This window comes from Gadus morhua, chromosome 7 (assembly GCF_902167405.1).
Source record: "Gadus morhua chromosome 7, gadMor3.0, whole genome shotgun sequence".
NCBI lineage: Eukaryota > Metazoa > Chordata > Actinopteri > Gadiformes > Gadidae > Gadus > Gadus morhua.
In genome coordinates, this window is record NC_044054.1 from 21,926,333 (window position 1) to 21,954,101 (window position 27,769).

General features: G+C 38.6%; 1 protein-coding gene across 2 annotated transcripts in view; it reads left to right on the plus strand.

Moving 5' to 3' along the window:
* The window catches only part of LOC115546643 (nesprin-2), a 29,212-nt gene that overhangs the window by 1,063 nt on the left and 380 nt on the right, over positions 1-27,769 (plus strand). Inside the window, exons 4-5 of one of the 2 annotated variants that reach the window (XM_030360276.1) lie at positions 1-6,885; positions 7,792-27,769. The exon at positions 7,792-27,769 is cut by the window's right edge and continues 380 nt beyond it. In XM_030360276.1, the coding sequence (XP_030216136.1) occupies positions 1-6,885; positions 7,792-27,769 (26,863 nt within the window). The other variant, XM_030360275.1, reaches the window with a different exon arrangement.

Consider the following 27,769-nt stretch of genomic DNA (forward strand, 5'->3'; position numbering starts at 1 on the left):
AGCAAAGACAAGTAAACTCCAAGATGACCCAAACCGAGCAGAGTAACTCCTTGGAAAATCCTGAACAATTGGAAGAAAAAGTAGTCGCCTTTGACCCGCAAAGCAAGACGTACTATCTAAGAAAACAAAAACAAGAGACACTGCAAGCTATCAAAGAAATTGAAATACTTTTCGAGTATACTAAATCAGAAAAGGCTGAAATTGTCCAGATGAAGGCAAGAAATGAAGACCAACAATCATCAATTGTTCAACTTAAAGCAGAAAAACAACAGCAGAATTTATTGATAATGAGTTTAGAAGTTAAGCTAGGCGGTGCTATTCAGAAACTGCAGAAGACCAAGGAAGATATAAGGAATGAAAAAGAGCTAATTGAAAAAGTCTGGGCTGATGTCAAAACAGAAAGAGAACTTATAGACTGCAGGCGAAATGAGTTCATGAATGAGCGAGAAATATTCAAAGCACTGATCATGCATGATAAGCCAATAAGGCACACAGAACCGACAAAAACAAATAAACAACTGCAAGATGCATTCATAAAGATTCAGGCTGACATCCAGTGTCACATTCAGGAAAACAAGAGAAGAGTAGGTGAAGCGAAGCAAGTGGAAGGACAAATGCAAAAATATATTGCTGAAATAAAACACAACTTCAGGATGGCAAAGTATGAAATTGCATTTCTAAGGAAGCAAATGAAGCGGATGCGACTTCAAATAAGCACAAACATCAGAGAGACAGAGAAACGCAAGAACAAGATGGATCACTCGCACACTGCCAGACTGCCTGACGACAATGAGCCGTATGAGAAGATGAAGAATGAACTGAACCGAGTGAAGGCAGCAGTGGAAAGACTTTGGCTTGAATTGGAAGGGCAGGAAGTCTCCGCAGAGACTAGAACCCCGGGGCCCGCAGAACACCAACTGACAGCCGTGATGAGACCAAGGTCACAACATATTACAGATGATGTAGAGAGGCAAACTGTAGCCCCCCGAGATCGGATGACGGCAGCGATACATGAAATGAATGAGGACCGAGTGAAAACTGAAATAATGGCCCAGAGAGATGACATAGAAAGAGATAGGCAGTTTGTGAAGACAGAGATGGACGAAGTGAAAAAGATGAAGGAGAACATTCAAAGGCAGCAGCTGGAGCTTGATGAAAAGTTGGAAAAGACAAGAAGACAGATACGAGAGAGGGAAGTCTTGAACACTGAGATTGACACAAAGAAAAGTAACCTGGAGAAAAGTATGAGGCGCACCATGATGAAACAGCAAGATGCTGACAAGAGAAGGGAAACTGTACCGCAAGTAGAAGAAGACATGGAAGAGAAAGAGAGGTCAAAGAAGGACGATGCAAGTAAATTTGCTACGGATACAGAGAATGCGGGGGCAGGTGAAGGGATCAGAGTGAACGCAAAAATCCAAAGGTTGGTTCATAAAGTGCAAGCGATCAGAGATGTGTTAAAGACGGTGACACAGACACCCAAGCAAGGGAGAACCAATATGCAACAGGACGAAAGCCAAACCAAGTGGACAAATTACAGAGCGCAGAAACAAAGACGTGAGCTTGACCAAAGATTGGAGAAGATTGCTCAGGAAAGGGATGCCCTGGAGGTGATGAAGATAAAAATGCAGCTGGAGAAGGAGGAACAGAAGACTAAGGAGTCTGGTTCTAACATGGGCGTCATAGATGAGATGAAAGGGGACATGCAGAGTACGAGTGCAGGGATTGATCACACCCCCATGGAGGCTACAAAAAAAAATATTCTCCCTGATCAACCAACTGCACGGGAAAAGGCAACACAAACCTTTCTTGATGTCAGTCAACGAAGTGAAGAAGAACAAACGTTTGGTAAGTATTCAACAATTGAAAAGGAAAGCCTGGGAATTCAACCATCAAGGGTGGTTACACAGGATAAGCAGGATATGGATTCACCTGAACACAGCTCAAAAGCTGGATTTCAGGATAAAACGGAACAAAAAAGGACTGTGAGGGATAGGACGGAAACCGAAAGCTATGTCTCAAAACTCGGAGAGGAAGAGGAGATAGTGAAAGGGGCTATGGACAACTTAAAACAAAACCACAAAGAGATGGAAAGACTGATTGAGGATATAAGCAACCTTTATCTGCAAGGGGCTGATGATGGGTCAGACAATAGGGACGTAGGAAATCACGGTGATAGATCAATCGGGCAGATCAAACAGACAGTACAGTACAGAGTACGTTTACAGGTTAACAGACAGAGTTATGAAGAAGAGAATGTTGAATATGAAATGCCAGGGTCTTTAACAACTGAACACCAAACAAAACCAGCAAATTTGATAGAACGTGAATCAGAGGGGTCACCGGCATTAGGAAATGCCAGGATACAAACCTTGATTCGGGAGATTAACAGAATACAAGAATCATTAGAACAAATATCATTGAAAGAAACTGAAGAAAGCTGCATTGACATGGCTCCTACGGAGGTCCGCGGGAACGCTGAGGGATCAGTGCTGCAGCTGTTGCAACAAATCAGAGATGTCCTAAACAAAGTTAAAGATGCGATGGATCAAAGTGAAATGTATCTGAGCAAAGGGAGGACTGACATGAAATGGATTCAAATGATGATTAGGAAACAGCAGAGAGAACTTGACCAGCGACGAGAGAAAACTCTCAGAGAGAGGGATGAATTGGACATTTTAAAAATGAAACTACATCAGAAGAAGGTGCAGGTGGACCAGCAGATCGAGAACATATCCAAAGTAAAACATAAAATTGAACGTATGGTTTCACATTTTAAGACTAAGTTAGAGGAATACCAAGTAAAACAGACACAACTCAAGGGTTTGAACTGCAAGATTGAGGCAGAGAAACAAAGCTTAGAAAGTGTCATTGATATGATTTGCCAGAAAACCGTTGAGCTTCAGAAAGTCAATAGAGAAATCAGTCAGCAAAGGGTAGACATGGACTCCAATATCGATAGAGATGAGGCATATCTAGCACAGGTTAAACTACACAGACAGGAAAGAGAAGTGGTAAATGCTAGGCAGCAATTTCAAGAAAGAGACATGGAGAAAGAAGAGCAAGATATTTTAGAACTTGTATCCAAAGAAGAAACAAATGAGAAAACTGAGTTCAGTGCCAATTTAGACCAAGGACAAAGAGAAATTAAAGAAATGGCGGAACTTCAAGGCCAACTCAAACAGAAGATGGAGACTGAGTCTGCTCTGGACGAACAAAAGGAGGACCTTCAAATATTAAGGGCTTGTCTCAGAACTGAAAGACAGGAAATGGAGATGTTGAAACATCAGGTTGAGTCCGAGAGAGAGAGCCTGATAAAGGAAAGACAAAAGCTGTATACAGAAATAAACAAAGCAAGGGATGGTATTGCAAAACAAACCCACGAACTTGACGATAAAATGCGACACATCAAGAGAGAGACAAGGGAGATTGAGCTAGCTAAGGCAGAGTTGGTAACAAAAAGAAAAGAAAATGATAGGTCATCTAAGAGGGAAATACGAAAAAGAGAGGAAGTTGGAATGCGTTTGGTTGAAATTCAAAGAGAAAAGGAATCCCTCCAAACAAATACGCAAAAGAGAAGGAGAGAACTGGATGATAGGATGGAGAGGATCAGAAGAGAAAGGGATCAGTTAGAGGTTCTAAAGATAAAACTAGAACGTCTAAAGAAGGAGCTGGCTGAGGAAAAGGAGAAAAATGAGAACGAAAAGAAAAACAATGAAAGCTATGGTATTTTGGTCCGAAAACACACTGAGAATCTAAATGGTAAAGGAGAGACTGGGAGGCTTGACAAGATACAATTACAAAGAAGAGACACTGATCAATTTAACCAAGTTATGAGTGATCTTGGAGAAATGGAAATGAGAGGAAACATGAAAATGAATGATCTGAAAACCCTAAAACTCAATCTGGAGAAACAACGAGAGGAGATTGAAACACTAGCAGCTGAGAACAAGACTGAGAAGATGAACATAGAGAAACTAAAATCTGAGTTACAGATTGAAAAGATTGATTTAGAAAAAATGATACAACAGGCCCAAACTGAGATGCAAATTTTGAGTCACACAAGGGAGGATATTCAGAAGAAGAGGAGCGAGCTTGACGACCACTTTGAGAGGACTAAAAGAGAGATTAGAGAGATGGAACTGCTTAAGTCTGAGCTGGAAGTGGAGAGAAAACAAAACAAAAAGACATTACGGAAGGTCAATAGAAAAGAGCAAGAGGCTAAAAGGATGTGGTCGTTGTCTGGAGTACAGAAAGAAACGGATGCCTTTGAGCAAGAAACACTAAAAAGGAGAGTGGTGGAACAGAGGATTGAGGTGAGCAGCAAAGAGAAGATAAACGACTCTGAGGTTATGAAGGTAGATCTGCAAGGGCAAATAGGAAACCCCGGAGGGAAGCCAGAACCAAGATTGCAGGCACCACAAAGTGGAAATGTAGATGAAATGCAAGAGCCTACAGCAGGAGGCATAGAGGACTTGGCTGATTACATTCAAGAGAAATTGGGAGAACCCCAAAGTCAGGTGAAACCGAACATCGAACTGCTACCACAAGATGAACACAATTGTAAAACTGTGCTGGGATTAGCCCAAACACAAATCATTCAAATCAAATCCAATGATATAGATGAGAAAACAAAGAAAGAGAAAGAAGAAGGGGAATTTATGAAGTCCTTTATACACAGGTTAATGGTTATCCTGCCAAGTCACCAAAGAAAAATGGAAGAGGAAAAAAAGAGACATGAAATGACAGTGGTGGAACTGGCGAGCAAGCAGGCTATTATAAATAGAGCCCTCAATGAAATACAGGAACACAGGAAAAGACTACAAGAAGATGCTCTTGACATTCAAAAGAGAAAGGCTGAATACAAGAATGTTGTGAATGGTATTATAATGAAACAGAAAGAACAAGAACTTAAGGATAAAGAAATAGAAAGAGACAAACAATTATTAAACGACTGCCGGGATACCTTACAAATTGAAAGAGACAAAGTGGAAGATTTAAAAATACATGTCAACGACATGAAACAAGAGGCCGAAGCTGATATGGAAAATATCAGAAGAGAGAAGGGAACCCTCAAAAAGACAAAGAGTGACATTATAAAACAGCAAAAAACAATAGCAGATGACAGAAATAGGATGGAAAAAGGACTGTATGAATCCAAAATGGAAGAAAATATGCTAATAAGAACAGCAAGCGTAATACAATATCACAGAGATAATCTACAAATGCTTAAAAATAAGACACAAGTAGACCACCAAACAAAGATGGACATCTTGCGGGATTCAAATGCAGACATAAAAAAACTTAAATTGATTACACAACTGAAGAAACAGGAGTTTGATAACCATAGAGTGAAAATGGAGAGTTATTTTCAATCAATCCAAAGACCCAGAGAGGAACAAATAACATTAGGACAAGACATTTCAATACAAACAGAGGAAATTGAATATAGATTGAGGACAGACCTTCTCATAGAAAAGCAAAGAGCTTTGAGCGACATGAACGGTGACAGAAAAAAGATGGAAAATGTACTTCTTGAAGTCCAAAAGAACATCCAAGAACTTCTTAAAGTGATACAACAGTTGGCCGAAAAACAGAAACAACAAGTGCTTCTAGACAGTGACTTGAAACGATTGACGGATGATATCCAAATTGGACAGGAAAATCTAATGAAACAACAGGAGGAAGTTCAACGTTTTAAGATTGCTTTCATGAATAAGAAGGAGGAGCTTAAAGTGATCATGGAAAGAATCTTTGAAGAGACAGCACAGCTTGAACAAGAGAAGCTTGATATTCATGAAGAGCGAAGAAAGGCCTTGGACGAAAGGACGATGCTAGAAAGAGATTTGTCGGAAGTAAGGATGAGAGAAGAAGAGGCCATGCAAACGATAAGACACAACACAAACATGAAAGCGGCACTAAAAGAGTTGGTTGAAAAGACACATCAAGACATTACAATGAAGATGCAATTCATAGAGCAGAAGATTCTGGATGCACAAAATCAGACAACTAACTTGGAAATTCAGCAAAAAGAAATCGAAGAGCAGAAATTGGAGATTGACACACACTTTGAACAAATACAAAGACACAGAGAAGATCTGATCAATATGAAATCGGACATGATGGTACAAAAACAAGAAATGCAAAAGAATTGGAACGAGGAGCTGCTACTGGAGAAACAAGATCTCAATACTGAAAAGGAAGCAGTAGACAGTCAAAGCAAATATCTGGACACAGTTAAAGAAACAATCAACAAAGACAACCTTGACTTGGATATCATGAGGTCTGAAATCCAGAAAGAAACAGAGGCACTGGAAAGAGAGAAAGAAAAGATCCGGGAACAAACTGAGATCCTAGATAGAGATCAATCTTTTGTGAAAGTAGAAAAAGATAGACTTGAAATTGCAAAGGCGGAATTCCAAGAAAAGCAAGACAAAGTTCATGGTCTACAGAGCGATTTGAACAGTGACAGAGAAAAGATGGACCATTTACTTCTTGAAGGCCAAAAGAAAATCCAAGAACTTCATAAAGAGATACAACACATGGCCCAAAAACAGAAACAACAAGAGCTTCTAGACAGTGACCTGAAACGATCGACTGATGATCTCCAAAGTGGGCAGGAAAATCTAATAAAACAACAGGAGGAAGTTCAACGTTTTAAGAGTGATGTCATGAGTAAGAAGGAGGAGCTTAAAGTGATCGTGGAAAGAATCTTTGAAGGGACAGCACAGCTTGAACAAGAGAAGCTTGATATTTATGAAGAGCGAAGAAAGGCCTTGGACGAAAGGACGATGCTAGAAAGAGATTTGTCGGAAGTAAAGATGAGAGAAGAAGAGGCCATGCAAACGATAAGACACAACACAAATATGAAAGAGGCAATAAAAGATTTGGTGGAAAAGACACATCAAGCCATTACAATGAAGATGCAATTCATAGAGCAGAATATTCTGGATGCACAAAATCAGACAACTAACTTGGAAATTCAGCAAAAAGAAATGGAAGAGCAGAAATTGGAGATTGACACACATTTTGAACAAATACAAAGACACAGAGAAGATCTGATCAATATGAAATCGGACATGATGATACAAAAAGAAGAAATGCAAAAGAATTGGAACGAGGAGCTGCTACTGGAGAAACAAGATCTCAACACGGAAAAGGAAGCAGTAGACAGGCAAAGCAAATATCTGGACACAGTTAAAGAAACAATCAACAAAGACAACCTTGATTTGGATATCATGAGGTCTGAAATCCAGAAAGAAACAGAGGCACTGGAAAGAGAGAAAGAAAAGATCCGGGAACAAACTGAGATACTAGAAAGAGATCAATCTTTTGTGAAAGTAGAAAAAGAAAGACTTGAAATGGCAAAGGCGGAACTCCAAGAAAAGCAAGACAAAGTTCATGGTCTACAGAGCGATTTGAACAGTGACAGAGAAAAGATGGACCATTTACTTCTTGAAGGCCAAAAGAAAATCCAAGAACTTCATAAAGAGATACAACACATGGCCCAAAAACAGAAACAACAAGAGCTTCTAGACAGTGACCTGAAACGATTGACTGATGATCTCCAAATTGGGCAGGAAAATCTAATTAAACAACAGGAGGAAGTTCAACGTTTTAAGAGTGATGTCATGAATAAGAAGGAGGAGCTTAAAGTGATCATGGAAAGAATCTTTGAAGAGACAGCACAGCTTGAACAAGAGAAGCTTGATATTCATGAAGAGCGAAGAAAGGCCTTGGACGAAAGGACGATGCTAGAAAGAGATTTGTCGGAAGTAAGGATTAGAGAAGAAGAGGCCATGCAAACGATAAGACACAACACAAATATGAAAGAGGCAATAAAAGAGTTGATTGAAAAGACACATCAAGACATTACAATGAAGATGCAATTCATAGAGCAGAAGATTCTGGATGCACAAAATCAGACAACTAACTTGGAAATTCAGCAAAAAGAAATGGAAGAGCAGAAATTGGAGATTGACACACATTTTGAACAAATACAAAGACACAGAGAAGATCTGATCAATATGAAATCGGACATGATGGTACAAAAAAAAGAAATGCAAAAGAATTGGAACGAGGAGCTGCTACTGGAGATACAAGATCTCAACACGGAAAAGGAAGCAGTAGACAGGCAAAGCAAATATCTGGACACAGTTAAAGAAACAATCAACAAAGACAACCTTGACTTGGATATCATGAGGTCTGAAATCCAGAAAGAAACAGAGGCACTGGAAAGAGAGAAAGAAAAGATCCAGGAACAAACTGAGATACTAGAAAAAGATCAATATTTTGTGAAAGTAGAAAAAGAAAGACTTGAAATGGCAAAGGCGGAACTCCAAGAAAAGCAAGACAAAGTTCATGGTCTACAGAGCGATTTGAACAGTGACAGAGAAAAGATGGACCATTTACTTCTTGAAGGCCAAAAGAAAATCCAAGAACTTCATAAAGAGATACAACACATGGCCCTAAAACAGAAACAACAAGAGCTTCTAGACAGTGACCTGAAACGATTGACTGATGATCTCCAAATTGGGCAGGAAAATCTAATAAAACAACAGGAGGAAGTTCAACGTTTTAAGAGTGATGTCATGAATAAGAAGGAGGAGCTTAAAGTGATCGTGGAAAGAATATTTGAAGGGACAGCACAGCTTGAACAAGAGAAGCTTGATATTAATGAAGAGCGAAGAAAGGCCTTGGACGAAAGGACGATGCTAGAAAGAGATTTGTCGGAAGTAAGGATGAGAGAAGAAGAGGCCATGCAAACGATAAGACACAACACAAATATGAAAGAGGCAATAAAAGATTTGGTGGAAAAGACACATCAAGCCATTACAATGAAGATGCAATTCATAGAGCAGAATATTCTGGATGCACAAAATCAGACAACTAACTTGGAAATTCAGCAAAAAGAAATGGAAGAGCAGAAATTGGAGATTGACACACATTTTGAACAAATACAAAGACACAGAGAAGATCTGATCAATATGAAATCGGACATGATGATACAAAAAAAAGAAATGCAAAAGAATTGGAACGAGGAGCTGCTACTGGAGAAACAAAATCTCAATACGGAAAAGGAAGCAGTAGACAGGCAAAGCAAATATCTGGACACAGTTAAAGAAACAATCAACAAAGACAACCTTGATTTGGATATCATGAGGTCGGAAATCCAGAAAGAAACAGAGGCACTGGAAAGAGAGAAAGAAAAGATCCAGGAACAAACTGAGATACTAGAAAAAGATCAATCTTTTGTGAAAGTAGAAAAAGAAAGACTTGAAATGTCAAAGGCGGAACTCCAAGAAAAGCAAGACAAAGTTCATGGTCTACAGAGCGATTTGAACAGTGACAGAGAAAAGATGGACCATTTACTTCTTGAAGGCCAAAAGAAAATCCAAGAACTTCATAAAGAGATACAACACATGGCCCAAAAACAGAAACAACAAGAGCTTCTAGACAGTGACCTGAAACGATTGACTGATGATCTCCAAATTGGGCAGGAAAATCTAATAAAACAACAGGAGGAAGTTCAACGTTTTAAGAGTGATGTCCTGAATAAGAAGGAGGAGCTTAAAGTGATCATGGAAAGAATCTTTGAAGAGACAGCACAGCTTGAACAAGAGAAGCTTGATATTCATGAAGAGCGAAGAAAGGCCTTGGACGAAAGGACGATGCTAGAAAGAGATTGGTCGGAAGTAAGGATGAGAGAAGAAGAGGCCATGCAAACGATAAGACACAACACAAATATGAAAGAGGCAATAAAAGATTTGGTGGAAAAGACACATCAAGCCATTACAATGAAGATGCAATTCATAGAGCAGAATATTCTGGATGCACAAAATCAGACAACTAACTTGGAAATTCAGCAAAAAGAAATGGAAGAGCAGAAATTGGAGATTGACACACATTTTGAACAAATACAAAGACACAGAGAAGATCTGATCAATATGAAATCGGACATGATGATACAAAAAGAAGAAATGCAAAAGAATTGGAACGAGGAGCTGCTACTGGAGAAACAAGATCTCAATACGGAAAAGGAAGCAGTAGACAGGCAAAGCAAATATCTGGACACAGTTAAAGAAACAATCAACAAAGACAACCTTGATTTGGATATCATGAGGTCGGAAATCCAGAAAGAAACAGAGGCACTGGAAAGAGAGAAAGAAAAGATCCAGGAACAAACTGAGATACTAGAAAAAGATCAATCTTTTGTGAAAGTAGAAAAAGAAAGACTTGAAATGTCAAAGGCGGAACTCCAAGAAAAGCAAGACAAAGTTCATGGTCTACAGAGCGATTTGAACAGTGACAGAGAAAAGATGGACCATTTACTTCTTGAAGGCCAAAAGAAAATCCAAGAACTTCATAAAGAGATACAACACATGGCCCAAAAACAGAAACAACAAGAGCTTCTAGACAGTGACCTGAAACGATTGACTGATGATCTCCAAATTGGGCAGGAAAATCTAATAAAACAACAGGAGGAAGTTCAACGTTTTAAGAGTGATGTCCTGAATAAGAAGGAGGAGCTTAAAGTGATCATGGAAAGAATCTTTGAAGAGACAGCACAGCTTGAACAAGAGAAGCTTGATATTCATGAAGAGCGAAGAAAGGCCTTGGACGAAAGGACGATGCTAGAAAGAGATTGGTCGGAAGTAAGGATGAGAGAAGAAGAGGCCATGCAAACGATAAGACACAACACAAATATGAAAGAGGCAATAAAAGAGTTGGTTGAAAAGACACATCAAGACATTACAATGAAGATGCAATTCATAGAGCAGAAGATTCTGGATGCACAAAATCAGACAACTAACTTGGAAATTCAGCAAAAAGAAATGGAAGAGCAGAAATTGGAGATTGAAACAAACTTTGAACAAATACAAAGACACAGAGAAGATCTGATCAATATGAGATCCGACATGATGGTACAAAAAAAAGAAATGCAAAAGAATTGGAACGAGGAGCTGCTACTGGAGAAACAAGATCTCAATACGGAAAAGGAAGCAGTAGACAGGCAAAGCAAATATCTGGACACAGTTAAAGAAACAATCAACAAAGACAACCTTGATTTGGATATCATGAGGTCTGAAATCCAGAAAGAAACAGAGGCACTGGAAAGAGAGAAAGAAAAGATCCGGGAACAAACTGAGATACTAGAAAGAGATCAATCTTTTGTGATAGTAGAAAAAGAAAGACTTGAAATGGCAAAGGCGGAACTCCAAGAAAAGCAAGACAAAGTTCACGGTCTACAGAGCGATTTGAACAGTGACAGAGAAAAGATGGACCATTTACTTCTTGAAGGCCAAAAGAAAATCCAAGAACTTCATAAAGAGACACAACACATGGCCCAAAAACAGAAACAACAAGAGCTTCTAGACATTGACCTGAAACAATTGACTGATGATCTCCAAATTGGGCAGGAAAATCTAATTAAACAACAGGAGGAAGTTCAACGTTTTAAGAGTGATGTCATGAATAAGAAGGAGGAGCTTAAAGTGATCATGGAAAGAATCTTTGAAGAGACAGCACAGCTTGAACAAGAGAAGCTTGATATTCATGAAGAGCGAAGAAAGGCCTTAGACGAAAGGACGATGCTAGAAAGAGATTTGTCGGAAGTAAGGATGAGAGAAGAAGAAGCCATGCAAACGATAAGACACAACACAAATATGAAAGAGGCAATAAAAGAGTTGGTTGAAAAGACACATCAAGACATTACAATGAAGATGCAATTCATAGAGCAGAAGATTCTCGATGCACAAAATCAGACAACTAACTTGGAAGTTCATCAAAAAGAAATGGAAGAGCAGAAATTGGAGATTGACACACACTTTGAACAAATACAAAGACACAGGGAAGATCTGATCAATTTGAAATCGGACATGATGGTACAAAAACAAGAAATGCAAAAGAATTGGAACGAGGAGCTGCTACTGGAGAAACAAGATCTCAGTACGGAAAAGGAAGCAGTAGACAGGCAAAGCAAATATCTGGACACAGTTAAAGAAACAATCAACAAAGACAACCTTGACTTGGATATCATGAGGTCTGAAATCCAGAAAGAAACAGAGGCACTGGAAAGAGAGAAAGAAAAGATCCGGGAACAAACTGAGATACTAGAAAGAGATCAATCTTTTGTGATAGTAGAAAAAGAAAGACTTGAAATGGCAAAGGCGGAACTCCAAGAAAAGCAAGACAAAGTTCACGGTCTACAGAGCGATTTGAACAGTGACAGAGAAAAGATGGACCATTTACTTCTTGAAGGCCAAAAGAAAATCCAAGAACTTCATAAAGAGATACAACACATGAACCAAAAACAGAAACAACAAGAGCTTCTAGACAGTGACCTGAAACGATTGACTGATGATCTCCAAATTGGGCAGGAAAATCTAATTAAACAACAGGAGGAAGTTCAACGTTTTAAGAGTGATGTCATGAATAAGAAGGAGGAGCTTAAAGTGATCATGGAAAGAATCTTTGAAGAGACAGCACAGCTTGAACAAGAGAAGCTTGATATTCATGAAGAGCGAAGAAAGGCCTTGGACGAAAGGACGATGCTAGAAAGAGATTGGTCGGAAGTAAGGATGAGAGAAGAAGAGGCCATGCAAACGATAAGACACAACAAAAATATGAAAGAGGCAATAAAAGAGTTGGTTGAAAAGACACATCAAGACATTACAATGAAGATGCAATTCATAGAGCAGAATATTCTGGATGCACAAAATCAGACAACTAACTTGGAAATTCAGCAAAAAGAAATGGAAGAGCAGAAATTGGAGATTGACACACATTTTGAACAAATACAAAGACACAGAGAAGATCTGATCAATATGAAATCGGACATGATGATACAAAAAGAAGAAATGCAAAAGAATTGGAACGAGGAGCTGCTACTGGAGAAACAAGATCTCAACACGGAAAAGGAAGCAGTAGACAGGCAAAGCAAATATCTGGACACAGTTAAAGAAACAATCAACAAAGACAACCTTGATTTGGATATCATGAGGTCTGAAATCCAGAAAGAAACAGAGGCACTGGAAAGAGAGAAAGAAAAGATCCGGGAACAAACTGAGATACTAGAAAGAGATCAATCTTTTGTGAAAGTAGAAAAAGAAAGACTTGAAATGGCAAAGGCGGAACTCCAAGAAAAGCAAGACAAAGTTCATGGTCTAAAGAGCGATTTGAACAGTGACAGAGAAAAGATGGACCATTTACTTCTTGAAGGCCAAAAGAAAATCCAAGAACTTCATAAAGAGATACAACACATGGCCCAAAAACAGAAACAACAAGAGCTTCTAGACAGTGACCTGAAACGATTGACTGATGATCTCCAAATTGGGCAGGAAAATCTAATAAAACAACAGGAGGAAGTTCAACGTTTTAAGAGTGATGTCCTGAATAAGAAGGAGGAGCTTAAAGTGATCATGGAAAGAATCTTTGAAGAGACAGCACAGCTTGAACAAGAGAAGCTTGATATTCATGAAGAGCGAAGAAAGGCCTTGGACGAAAGGACGATGCTAGAAAGAGATTGGTCGGAAGTAAGGATGAGAGAAGAAGAGGCCATGCAAACGATAAGACACAACACAAATATGAAAGAGGCAATAAAAGAGTTGGTTGAAAAGACACATCAAGACATTACAATGAAGATGCAATTCATAGAGCAGAAGATTCTGGATGCACAAAATCAGACAACTAACTTGGAAATTCAGCAAAAAGAAATGGAAGAGCAGAAATTGGAGATTGAAACAAACTTTGAACAAATACAAAGACACAGAGAAGATCTGATCAATATGAGATCCGACATGATGGTACAAAAAAAAGAAATGCAAAAGAATTGGAACGAGGAGCTGCTACTGGAGAAACAAGATCTCAATACGGAAAAGGAAGCAGTACACAGGCAAAGCAAATATCTGGACACAGTTAAAGAAACAATCAACAAAGACAACCTTGATTTGGATATCATGAGGTCTGAAATCCAGAAAGAAACAGAGGCACTGGAAAGAGAGAAAGAAAAGATCCGGGAACAAACTGAGATACTAGAAAGAGATCAATCTTTTGTGATAGTAGAAAAAGAAAGACTTGAAATGGCAAAGGCGGAACTCCAAGAAAAGCAAGACAAAGTTCACGGTCTACAGAGCGATTTGAACAGTGACAGAGAAAAGATGGACCATTTACTTCTTGAAGGCCAAAAGAAAATCCAAGAACTTCATAAAGAGATACAACACATGAACCAAAAACAGAAACAACAAGAGCTTCTAGACAGTGACCTGAAACGATTGACTGATGATCTCCAAATTGGGCAGGAAAATCTAATAAAACAACAGGAGGAAGTTCAACGTTTTAAGAGTGATGTCATGAATAAGAAGGAGGAGCTTAAAGTGATCATGGAAAGAATCTTTGAAGAGACAGCACAGCTTGAACAAGAGAAGCTTGATATTCATGAAGAGCGAAGAAAGGCCTTGGACGAAAGGACGATGCTAGAAAGAGATTGGTCGGAAGTAAGGATGAGAGAAGAAGAGGCCATGCAAACGATAAGACACAACACAAATATGAAAGAGGCAATAAAAGAGTTGGTTGAAAAGACACATCAAGACATTACAATGAAGATGCAATTCATAGAGCAGAAGATTCTGGATGCACAAAATCAGACAACTAACTTGGAAATTCAGCAAAAAGAAATGGAAGAGCAGAAATTGGAGATTGAAACAAACTTTGAACAAATACAAAGACACAGAGAAGATCTGATCAATATGAGATCCGACATGATGGTACAAAAAAAAGAAATGCAAAAGAATTGGAACGAGGAGCTGCTACTGGAGAAACAAGATCTCAATACGGAAAAGGAAGCAGTACACAGGCAAAGCAAATATCTGGACACAGTTAAAGAAACAATCAACAAAGACAACCTTGATTTGGATATCATGAGGTCTGAAATCCAGAAAGAAACAGAGGCACTGGAAAGAGAGAAAGAAAAGATCCGGGAACAAACTGAGATACTAGAAAGAGATCAATCTTTTGTGATAGTAGAAAAAGAAAGACTTGAAATGGCAAAGGCGGAACTCCAAGAAAAGCAAGACAAAGTTCACGGTCTACAGAGCGATTTGAACAGTGACAGAGAAAAGATGGACCATTTACTTCTTGAAGGCCAAAAGAAAATCCAAGAACTTCATAAAGAGATACAACACATGAACCAAAAACAGAAACAACAAGAGCTTCTAGACAGTGACCTGAAACGATTGACTGATGATCTCCAAATTGGGCAGGAAAATCTAATAAAACAACAGGAGGAAGTTCAACGTTTTAAGAGTGATGTCATGAATAAGAAGGAGGAGCTTAAAGTGATCATGGAAAGAATCTTTGAAGAGACAGCACAGCTTGAACAAGAGAAGCTTGATATTCATGAAGAGCGAAGAAAGGCCTTGGACGAAAGGACGATGCTAGAAAGAGATTGGTCGGAAGTAAGGATGAGAGAAGAAGAGGCCATGCAAACGATAAGACACAACAAAAATATGAAAGAGGCAATAAAAGAGTTGGTTGAAAAGACACATCAAGACATTACAATGAAGATGCAATTCATAGAGCAGAATATTCTGGATGCACAAAATCAGACAACTAACTTGGAAATTCAGCAAAAAGAAATGGAAGAGCAGAAATTGGAGATTGACACACATTTTGAACAAATACAAAGACACAGAGAAGATCTGATCTATATGAAATCGGACATGATGATACAAAAAGAAGAAATGCAAAAGAATTGGAACGAGGAGCTGCTATTGGAGAAACAAGATCTCAACACGGAAAAGGAAGCAGTAGACAGGCAAAGCAAATATCTGGACACAGTTAAAGAAACAATCAACAAAGACAACCTTGATTTGGATATCATGAGGTCTGAAATCCAGAAAGAAACAGAGGCACTGGAAAGAGAGAAAGAAAAGATCCGGGAACAAACTGAGATACTAGAAAGAGATCAATCTTTTGTGAAAGTAGAAAAAGAAAGACTTGAAATGGCAAAGGCGGAACTCCAAGAAAAGCAAGACAAAGTTCACGGTCTACAGAGCGATTTGAACAGTGACAGAGAAAAGATGGACCATTTACTTCTTGAAGGCCAAAAGAAAATCCAAGAACTTCATAAAGAGATACAACACATGGCCCAAAAACAGAAACAACAAGAGCTTCTAGACAGTGACCTGAAACGATTGACTGATGATCTCCAAATTGGGCAGGAAAATCTAATAAAACAACAGGAGGAAGTTCAACGTTTTAAGAGTGATGTCATGAATAAGAAGGAGGAGCTTAAAGTGATCATGGAAAGAATCTTTGAAGAGACAGCACAGCTTGAACAAGAGAAGCTTGATATTCATGAAGAGCGAAGAAAGGCCTTGGACGAAAGGACGATGCTAGAAAGAGATTGGTCGGAAGTAAGGATGAGAGAAGAAGAGGCCATGCAAACGATAAGACACAACACAAATATGAAAGAGGCAATAAAAGAGTTGGTTGAAAAGACACATCAAGACATTACAATGAAGATGCAATTCATAGAGCAGAAGATTCTGGATGCACAAAATCAGACAACTAACTTGGAAATTCAGCAAAAAGAAATGGAAGAGCAGAAATTGGAGATTGAAACAAACTTTGAACAAATACAAAGACACAGAGAAGATCTGATCAATATGAGATCCGACATGATGGTACAAAAAAAAGAAATGCAAAAGAATTGGAACGAGGAGCTGCTACTGGAGAAACAAGATCTCAATACGGAAAAGGAAGCAGTAGACAGGCAAAGCAAATATCTGGACACAGTTAAAGAAACAATCAACAAAGACAACCTTGATTTGGATATCATGAGGTCTGAAATCCAGAAAGAAACAGAGGCACTGGAAAGAGAGGAAGAAAAGATCCGGGAACAAACTGAGATACTAGAAAGAGATCAATCTTTTGTGATAGTAGAAAAAGAAAGACTTGAAATGGCAAAGGCGGAACTCCAAGAAAAGCAAGACAAAGTTCACGGTCTACAGAGCGATTTGAACAGTGACAGAGAAAAGATGGACCATTTACTTCTTGAAGGCCAAAAGAAAATCCAAGAACTTCATAAAGAGATACAACACATGGCCCAAAAACAGAAACAACAAGAGCTTCTAGACAGTGACCTGAAACAATTGACTGATGATCTCCAAATTGGGCAGGAAAATCTAATTAAACAACAGGAGGAAGTTCAACGTTTTAAGAGTGATGTCATGAATAAGAAGGAGGAGCTTAAAGTGATCATGGAAAGAATCTTTGAAGAGACAGCACAGCTTGAACAAGAGAAGCTTGATATTCATGAAGAGCGAAGAAAGGCCTTGGACGAAAGGACGATGCTAGAAAGAGATTTGTCGGAAGTAAGGATGAGAGAAGAAGAGGCCATGCAAACGATAAGACACAACACAAATATGAAAGAGGCAATAAAAGAGTTGGTTGAAAAGACACATCAAGACATTACAATGAAGATGCAATTCATAGAGCAGAAGATTCTCGATGCACAAAATCAGACAACTAACTTGGAAGTTCAGCAAAAAGAAATGGAAGAGCAGAAATTGGAGATTGACACACACTTTGAACAAATACAAAGACACAGGGAAGATCTGATCAATTTGAAATCGGACATGATGGTACAAAAACAAGAAATGCAAAAGAATTGGAACGAGGAGCTGCTACTGGAGAAACAAGATCTCAATACGGAAAAGGAAGCAGTAGACAGGCAAAGCAAATATCTGGACACAGTTAAAGAAACAATCAACAAAGACAACCTTGACTTGGATATCATGAGGTCTGAAATCCAGAAAGAAACAGAGGCACTGGAAAGAGAGAAAGAAAAGATCCGGGAACAAACTGAGATACTAGAAAGAGATCAATCTTTTGTGATAGTAGAAAAAGAAAGACTTGAAATGGCAAAGGCGGAACTCCAAGAAAAGCAAGACAAAGTTCACGGTCTACAGAGCGATTTGAACAGTGACAGAGAAAAGATGGACCATTTACTTCTTGAAGGCCAAAAGAAAATCCAAGAACTTCATAAAGAGATCCAACACATGAACCAAAAACAGAAACAACAAGAGCTTCTAGACAGTGAACTGAAACGATTGACTGATGATCTCCAAATTGGGCAGGAAAATCTAATAAAACAACAGGAGGAAGTTCAACGTTTTAAGAGTGATGTCATGAATAAGAAGGAGGAGCTTAAAGTGATCATGGAAAGAATCTTTGAAGAGACAGCACAGCTTGAACAAGAGAAGCTTGATATTCATGAAGAGCGAAGAAAGGCCTTGGACGAAAGGACGATGCTAGAAAGAGATTGGTCGGAAGTAAGGATGAGAGAAGAAGAGGCCATGCAAACGATAAGACACAACACAAATATGAAAGAGGCAATAAAAGAGTTGGTTGAAAAGACACATCAAGACATTACAATGAAGATGCAATTCATAGAGCAGAATATTCTGGATGCACAAAATCAGACAACTAACTTGGAAATTCAGCAAAAAGAAATGGAAGAGCAGAAATTGGAGATTGACACACATTTTGAACAAATACAAAGACACAGAGAAGATCTGATCTATATGAAATCGGACATGATGATACAAAAAGAAGAAATGCAAAAGAATTGGAACGAGGAGCTGCTACTGGAGAAACAAGATCTCAACACGGAAAAGGAAGCAGTAGACAGGCAAAGCAAATATCTGGACACAGTTAAAGAAACAATCAACAAAGACAACCTTGATTTGGATATCATGAGGTCTGAAATCCAGAATGAAACAGAGGCACTGGAAAGAGAGAAAGAAAAGATCCGGGAACAAACTGAGATACTAGAAAGAGATCAATCTTTTGTGAAAGTAGAAAAAGAAAGACTTGAAATGTCAAAGGCGGAACTCCAAGAAAAGCAAGACAAAGTTCATGGTCTACAGAGCGATTTGAACAGTGACAGAGAAAAGATGGACCATTTACTTCTTGAAGGCCAAAAGAAAATCCAAGAACTTCATAAAGAGATACAACACATGGCCCAAAAACAGAAACAACAAGAGCTTCTAGACAGTGACCTGAAACGATTGACTGATGATCTCCAAATTGGGCAGGGAAATCTAATAAAACAACAGGAGGAAGTTCAACGTTTTAAGAGTGATGTCATGAATAAGAAGGAGGAGCTTAAAGTGATCATGGAAAGAATCTTTGAAGAGACAGCACAGCTTGAACAAGAGAAGCTTGATATTCATGAAGAGCGAAGAAAGGCCTTGGACGAAAGGACGATGCTAGAAAGAGATTTGTCTGAAGTAAGGATGAGAGAAGAAGAGGCCATGCAAACGATAAGACACAACACAAATATGAAAGAGGCAATAAAAGAGTTGGTTGAAAAGACACATCAAGACATTACAATGAAGATGCAATTCATAGAGCAGAAGATTCTCGATGCACAAAATCAGACAACTAACTTGGAAGTTCAGCAAAAAGAAATGGAAGAGCAGAAATTGGAGATTGACACACACTTTGAACAAATACAAAGACACAGGGAAGATCTGATTAATCTGAAATCGGACATGATGGTACAAAAACAAGAAATGCAAAAGAATTGGAACGAGGAGCTGCTACTGGAGAAACAAGATCTCAATACGGAAAAGGAAGCAGTAGACAGGCAAAGCAAATATCTGGACACAGTTAAAGAAACAATCAACAAAGACAACCTTGACTTGGATATCATGAGGTCTGAAATCCAGAAAGAAACAGAGGCACTGGAAAGAGAGAAAGAAAAGATCCGGGAACAAACTGAGATACTAGAAAGAGATCAATCTTTTGTGATAGTAGAAAAAGAAAGACTTGAAATGGCAAAGGCGGAACTCCAAGAAAAGCAAGACAAAGTTCACGGTCTACAGAGCGATTTGAACAGTGACAGAGAAAAGATGGACCATTTACTTCTTGAAGGCCAAAAGAAAATCCAAGAACTTCATAAAGAGATACAACACATGGCCCAAAAACAGAAACAACAAGAGCTTCTAGACAGTGACCTGAAACGATTGACTGATGATCTCCAAATTGGGCAGGAAAATCTAATAAAACAACAGGAGGAAGTTCAACGTTTTAAGAGTGATGTCCTGAATAAGAAGGAGGAGCTTAAAGTGATCATGGAAAGAATCTTTGAAGAGACAGCACAGCTTGAACAAGAGAAGCTTGATATTCATGAAGAGCGAAGAAAGGCCTTGGACGAAAGGACGATGCTAGAAAGAGATTGGTCGGAAGTAAGGATGAGAGAAGAAGAGGCCATGCAAACGATAAGACACAACACAAATATGAAAGAGGCAATAAAAGAGTTGGTTGAAAAGACACATCAAGACATTACAATGAAGATGCAATTCATAGAGCAGAAGATTCTGGATGCACAAAATCAGACAACTAACTTGGAAATTCAGCAAAAAGAAATGGAAGAGCAGAAATTGGAGATTGAAACAAACTTTGAACAAATACAAAGACACAGAGAAGATCTGATCAATATGAGATCCGACATGATGGTACAAAAACAAGAAATGCAAAAGAATTGGAACGAGAAGCTGCTACTGGAGAAACAAGATCTCAATACGGAAAAGGAAGCAGTAGACAGGCAAAGCAAATATCTGGACACAGTTAAAGAAACAATCAACAAAGACAACCTTGATTTGGATATCATGAGGTCTGAAATCCAGAAAGAAACAGAGGCACTGGAAAGAGAGAAAGAAAAGATCCGGGAACAAACTGAGATACTAGAAAGAGATCAATCTTTTGTGATAGTAGAAAAAGAAAGACTTGAAATGGCAAAGGCGGAACTCCAACAAAAGCAAGACAAAGTTCACGGTCTACAGAGCGATTTGAACAGTGACAGAGAAAAGATGGACCATTTACTTCTTGAAGGCCAAAAGAAAATCCAAGAACTTCATAAAGAGATACAACACATGGCCCAAAAACAGAAACAACAAGTGCTTCTAGACAGTGACCTGAAACGATTGACTGATGATCTCCAAATTGGGCAGGAAAATCTAATTAAACAACAGGAGGAAGTTCAACGTTTTAAGAGTGATGTCATGAATAAGAAGGAGGAGCTTAAAGTGATCATGGAAAGAATCTTTGAAGAGACAGCACAGCTTGAACAAGAGAAGCTTGATATTCATGAAGAGCGAAGAAAGGCCTTGGACGAAAGGACGATGCTAGAAAGAGATTTGTCGGAAGTAAGGATGAGAGAAGAAGAGGCCATGCAAACGATAAGACACAACACAAATATGAAAGAGGCAATAAAAGATTTGGTGGAAAAGACACATCAAGCCATTACAATGAAGATGCAATTCATAGAGCAGAATATTCTGGATGCACAAAATCAGACAACTAACTTGGAAATTCAGCAAAAAGAAATGGAAGAGCAGAAATTGGAGATTGACACACATTTTGAACAAATACAAAGACACAGAGAAGATCTGATCAATATGAAATCGGACATGATGATGCAAAAAGGAGAAATGCAAAAGAATTGGAACGAGGAGCTGCTACTGGAGAAACAAGATCTCAATACGGAAAAGGAAGCAGTAGACAGGCAAAGCAAATATCTGGACACAGTTAAAGAAACAATCAACAAAGACAACCTTGATTTGGATATCATGAGGTCGGAAATCCAGAAAGAAACAGAGGCGCTGGAAAGAGAGAAAGAAAAGATCCAGGAACAAATTGAGATACTAGAAAAAGATCAATCTTTTGTGAAAGTAGAGAAAGAAAGACTTGAAATGTCAAAGGCGGAACTCCAAGAAAAGCAAGACAAAGTTCATGGTCTACAGAGCGATATGAACAGTGACAGAGAAAAGATGGACCATTTACTTCTTGAAGGCCAAAAGAAAATCCAAGAACTTCATAAAGAGATACAACACATGGCCCAAAAACAGAAACAACAAGAGCTTCTAGACAGTGACCTGAAACGATTGACTGATGATCTCCAAATTGGGCAGGAAAATCTAATAAAACAACAGGAGGAAGTTCAACGTTTTAAGAGTGATGTCCTGAATAAGAAGGATGAGCTTAAAGTGATCATGGAAATAATCTTTGAAGAGACAGCACAGCTTGAACAAGAGAAGCTTGATATTCATGAAGAGCGAAGAAAGGCCTTGGACGAAAGGACGATGCTAGAAAGAGATTGGTCGGAAGTAAGGATGAGAGAAGAAGAGGCCATGCAAACGATAAGACACAACACAAATATGAAAGAGGCAATAAAAGAGTTGGTTGAAAAGACACATCAAGACATTACAATGAAGATGCAATTCATAGAGCAGAATATTCTGGATGCACAAAATCAGACAACTAACTTGGAAGTTCAGCAAAAAGAAATGGAAGAGCAGAAATTGGAGATTGACACACACTTTGAACAAATACAAAGACACAGGGAAGATCTGATCAATTTGAAATCGGACATGATGGTACAAAAACAAGAAATGCAAAAGAATTGGAACGAGGAGCTGCTACTGGAGAAACAAGATCTCAATACGGAAAAGGAAGCAGTAGACAGGCAAAGCAAATATCTGGACACAGTTAAAGAAACAATCAACAAAGACAACCTTGACTTGGATATCATGAGGTCTGAAATCCAGAAAGAAACAGAGGCACTGGAAAGAGAGAAAGAAAAGATCCGGGAACAAACTGAGATACTAGAAAAAGATCAATCTTTTGTGAAAGTAGAAAAAGAAAGACTTGAAATGTCAAAGGCGGAACTCCAAGAAAAGCAAGACAAAGTTCACGGTCTACAGAGCGATTTGAACAGTGACAGAGAAAAGATGGACCATTTACTTCTTGAAGGCCAAAAGAAAATCCAAGAACTTCATAAAGAGATACAACACATGAACCAAAAACAGAAACAACAAGAGCTTCTAGACAGTGACCTGAAACGATTGACTGATGATCTCCAAATTGGGCAGGAAAATCTAATAAAACAACAGGAGGAAGTTCAACGTTTTAAGAGTGATGTCATGAATAAGAAGGAGGAGCTTAAAGTGATCATGGAAAGAATCTTTGAAGAGACAGCACAGCTTGAACAAGAGAAGCTTGATATTCATGAAGAGCGAAGAAAGGCCTTGGACGAAAGGACGATGCTAGAAAGAGATTGGTCGGAAGTAAGGATGAGAGAAGAAGAGGCCATGCAAACGATAAGACACAACACAAATATGAAAGAGGCAATAAAAGAGTTGGTTGAAAAGACACATCAAGACATTACAATGAAGATGCAATTCATAGAGCAGAATATTCTGGATGCACAAAATCAGACAACTAACTTGGAAATTCAGCAAAAAGAAATGGAAGAGCAGAAATTGGAGATTGACACACATTTTGAACAAATACAAAGACACAGAGAAGATCTGATCAATATGAAATCGGACATGATGATACAAAAAGAAGAAATGCAAAAGAATTGGAACGAGGAGCTGCTACTGGAGAAACAAGATCTCAACACGGAAAAGGAAGCAGTAGACAGGCAAAGCAAATATCTGGACACAGTTAAAGAAACAATCAACAAAGACAACCTTGATTTGGATATCATGAGGTCTGAAATCCAGAAAGAAACAGAGGCACTGGAAAGAGAGAAAGAAAAGATCCGGGAACAAACTGAGATACTAGAAAGAGATCAATCTTTTGTGAAAGTAGAAAAAGAAAGACTTGAAATGGCAAAGGCGGAACTCCAAGAAAAGCAAGACAAAGTTCATGGTCTAAAGAGCGATTTGAACAGTGACAGAGAAAAGATGGACCATTTACTTCTTGAAGGCCAAAAGAAAATCCAAGAACTTCATAAAGAGATACAACACATGGCCCAAAAACAGAAACAACAAGAGCTTCTAGACAGTGACCTGAAACGATTGACTGATGATCTCCAAATTGGGCAGGAAAATCTAATAAAACAACAGGAGGAAGTTCAACGTTTTAAGAGTGATGTCCTGAATAAGAAGGAGGAGCTTAAAGTGATCATGGAAATAATCTTTGAAGAGACAGCACAGCTTGAACAAGAGAAGCTTGATATTCATGAAGAGCGAAGAAAGGCCTTGGACGAAAGGACGATGCTAGAAAGAGATTGGTCGGAAGTAAGGATGAGAGAAGAAGAGGCCATGCAAACGATAAGACACAACACAAATATGAAAGAGGCAATAAAAGAGTTGGTTGAAAAGACACATCAAGACATTACAATGAAGATGCAATTCATAGAGCAGAAGATTCTGGATGCACAAAATCAGACAACTAACTTGGAAATTCAGCAAAAAGAAATGGAAGAGCAGAAATTGGAGATTGAAACAAACTTTGAACAAATACAAAGACACAGAGAAGATCTGATCAATATGAGATCCGACATGATGGTACAAAAACAAGAAATGCAAAAGAATTGGAACGAGAAGCTGCTACTGGAGAAACAAGATCTCAATACGGAAAAGGAAGCAGTAGACAGGCAAAGCAAATATCTGGACACAGTTAAAGAAACAATCAACAAAGACAACCTTGATTTGGATATCATGAGGTCTGAAATCCAGAAAGAAACAGAGGCACTGGAAAGAGAGAAAGAAAAGATCCGGGAACAAACTGAGATACTAGAAAGAGATCAATCTTTTGTGATAGTAGAAAAAGAAAGACTTGAAATGGCAAAGGCGGAACTCCAAGAAAAGCAAGACAAAGTTCACGGTCTACAGAGCGATTTGAACAGTGACAGAGAAAAGATGGACCATTTACTTCTTGAAGGCCAAAAGAAAATCCAAGAACTTCGTAAAGAGATACAACACATGGCCCAAAAACAGAAACAACAAGTGCTTCTAGACAGTGACCTGAAACGATTGACTGATGATCTCCAAATTGGGCAGGAAAATCTAATTAAACAACAGGAGGAAGTTCAACGTTTTAAGAGTGATGTCATGAATAAGAAGGAGGAGCTTAAAGTGATCATGGAAAGAATCTTTGAAGAGACAGCACAGCTTGAACAAGAGAAGCTTGATATTCATGAAGAGCGAAGAAAGGCCTTGGACGAAAGGACGATGCTAGAAAGAGATTTGTCGGAAGTAAGGATGAGAGAAGAAGAGGCCATGCAAACGATAAGACACAACACAAATATGAAAGAGGCAATAAAAGATTTGGTGGAAAAGACACATCAAGCCATTACAATGAAGATGCAATTCATAGAGCAGAATATTCTGGATGCACAAAATCAGACAACTAACTTGGAAATTCAGCAAAAAGAAATGGAAGAGCAGAAATTGGAGATTGACACACATTTTGAACAAATACAAAGACACAGAGAAGATCTGATCAATATGAAATCGGACATGATGATACAAAAAGAAGAAATGCAAAAGAATTGGAACGAGGAGCTGCTACTGGAGAAACAAGATCTCAATACGGAAAAGGAAGCAGTAGACAGGCATAGCAAATATCTGGACACAGTTAAAGAAACAATCAACAAAGACAACCTTGATTTGGATATCATGAGGTCGGAAATCCAGAAAGAAACAGAGGCGCTGGAAAGAGAGAAAGAAAAGATCCAGGAACAAACTGAGATACTAGAAAAAGATCAATCTTTTGTGAAAGTAGAAAAAGAAAGACTTGAAATGTCAAAGGCGGAACTCCAAGAAAAGCAAGACAAAGTTCATGGTCTACAGAGCGATTTGAACAGTGACAGAGAAAAGATGGACCATTTACTTCTTGAAGGCCAAAAGAAAATCCAAGAACTTCATAAAGAGATACAACACATGGCCCAAAAACAGAAACAACAAGAGCTTCTAGACAGTGACCTGAAACGATTGACTGATGATCTCCAAATTGGGCAGGAAAATCTAATAAAACAACAGGAGGAAGTTCAACGTTTTAAGAGTGATGTCCTGAATAAGAAGGAGGAGCTTAAAGTGATCATGGAAATAATCTTTGAAGAGACAGCACAGCTTGAACAAGAGAAGCTTGATATTCATGAAGAGCGAAGAAAGGCCTTGGACGAAAGGACGATGCTAGAAAGAGATTGGTCGGAAGTAAGGATGAGAGAAGAAGAGGCAATGCAAACGATAAGACACAACACAAATATGAAAGAGGCAATAAAAGAGTTGGTTGAAAAGACACATCAAGACATTACAATGAAGATGCAATTCATAGAGCAGAAGATTCTGGATGCACAAAATCAGACAACTAACTTGGAAATTCAGCAAAAAGAAATGGAAGAGCAGAAATTGGAGATTGAAATAAACTTTGAACAAATACAAAGACACAGAGAAGATCTGATCAATATGAGATCCGACATGATGGTACAAAAAAAAGAAATGCAAAAGAATTGGAACGAGGAGCTGCTACTGGAGAAACAAGATCTCAATACGGAAAAGGAAGCAGTAGACAGGCAAAGCAAATATCTGGACACAGTTAAAGAAACAATCAACAAAGACAACCTTGATTTGGATATCATGAGGTCTGAAATCCAGAAAGAAACAGAGGCACTGGAAAGAGAGAAAGAAAAGATCCGGGAACAAACTGAGATACTAGAAAGAGATCAATCTTTTGTGATAGTAGAAAAAGAAAGACTTGAAATGGCAAAGGCGGAACTCCAAGAAAAGCAAGACAAAGTTCACGGTCTACAGAGCGATTTGAACAGTGACAGAGAAAAGATGGACCATTTACTTCTTGAAGGCCAAAAGAAAATCCAAGAACTTCATAAAGAGATACAACACATGGCCCAAAAACAGAAACAACAAGAGCTTCTAGACAGTGACCTGAAACAATTGACTGATGATCTCCAAATTGGGCAGGAAAATCTAATTAAACAACAGGAGGAAGTTCAACGTTTTAAGAGTGATGTCATGAATAAGAAGGAGGAGCTTAAAGTGATCATGGAAAGAATCTTTGAAGAGACAGCACAGCTTGAACAAGAGAAGCTTGATATTCATGAAGAGCGAAGAAAGGCCTTGGACGAAAGGACGATGCTAGAAAGAGATTTGTCGGAAGTAAGGATGAGAGAAGAAGAGGCCATGCAAACGATAAGACACAACACAAATATGAAAGAGGCAATAAAAGAGTTGGTTGAAAAGACACATCAAGACATTACAATGAAGATGCAATTCATAGAGCAGAAGATTCTCGATGCACAAAATCAGACAACTAACTTGGACGTTCAGCAAAAAGAAATGGAAGAGCAGAAATTGGAGATTGACACACACTTTGAACAAATACAAAGACTCAGTGAAGATCTGATCAATTTGAAATCGGACATGATGGTACAAAAACAAGAAATGCAAAAGAATTGGAACGAGGAGCTGCTACTGGAGAAACAAGATCTCAATACGGAAAAGGAAGCAGTAGACAGGCAAAGCAAATATCTGGACACAGTCAAAGAAACAATCAACAAAGACAACCTTGACTTGGATATCATGAGGTCTGAAATCCAGAAAGAAACAGAGGCACTGGAAAGAGAGAAAGAAAAGATCCGGGAACAAACTGAGATACTAGAAAGAGATCAATCTTTTGTGATAGTAGAAAAAGAAAAACTTGAAATGGCAAAGGCGGAACTCCAAGAAAAGCAAGACAAAGTTCACGGTCTACAGAGCGATTTGAACAGTGACAGAGAAAAGATGGACCATTTACTTCTTGAAGGCCAAAAGAAAATCCAAGAACTTCATAAAGAGATACAACACATGAACCAAAAACAGAAACAACAAGAGCTTCTAGACAGTGACCTGAAACGATTGACTAATGATCTCCAAATTGGGCAGGAAAATCGAATAAAACAACAGGAGGAAGT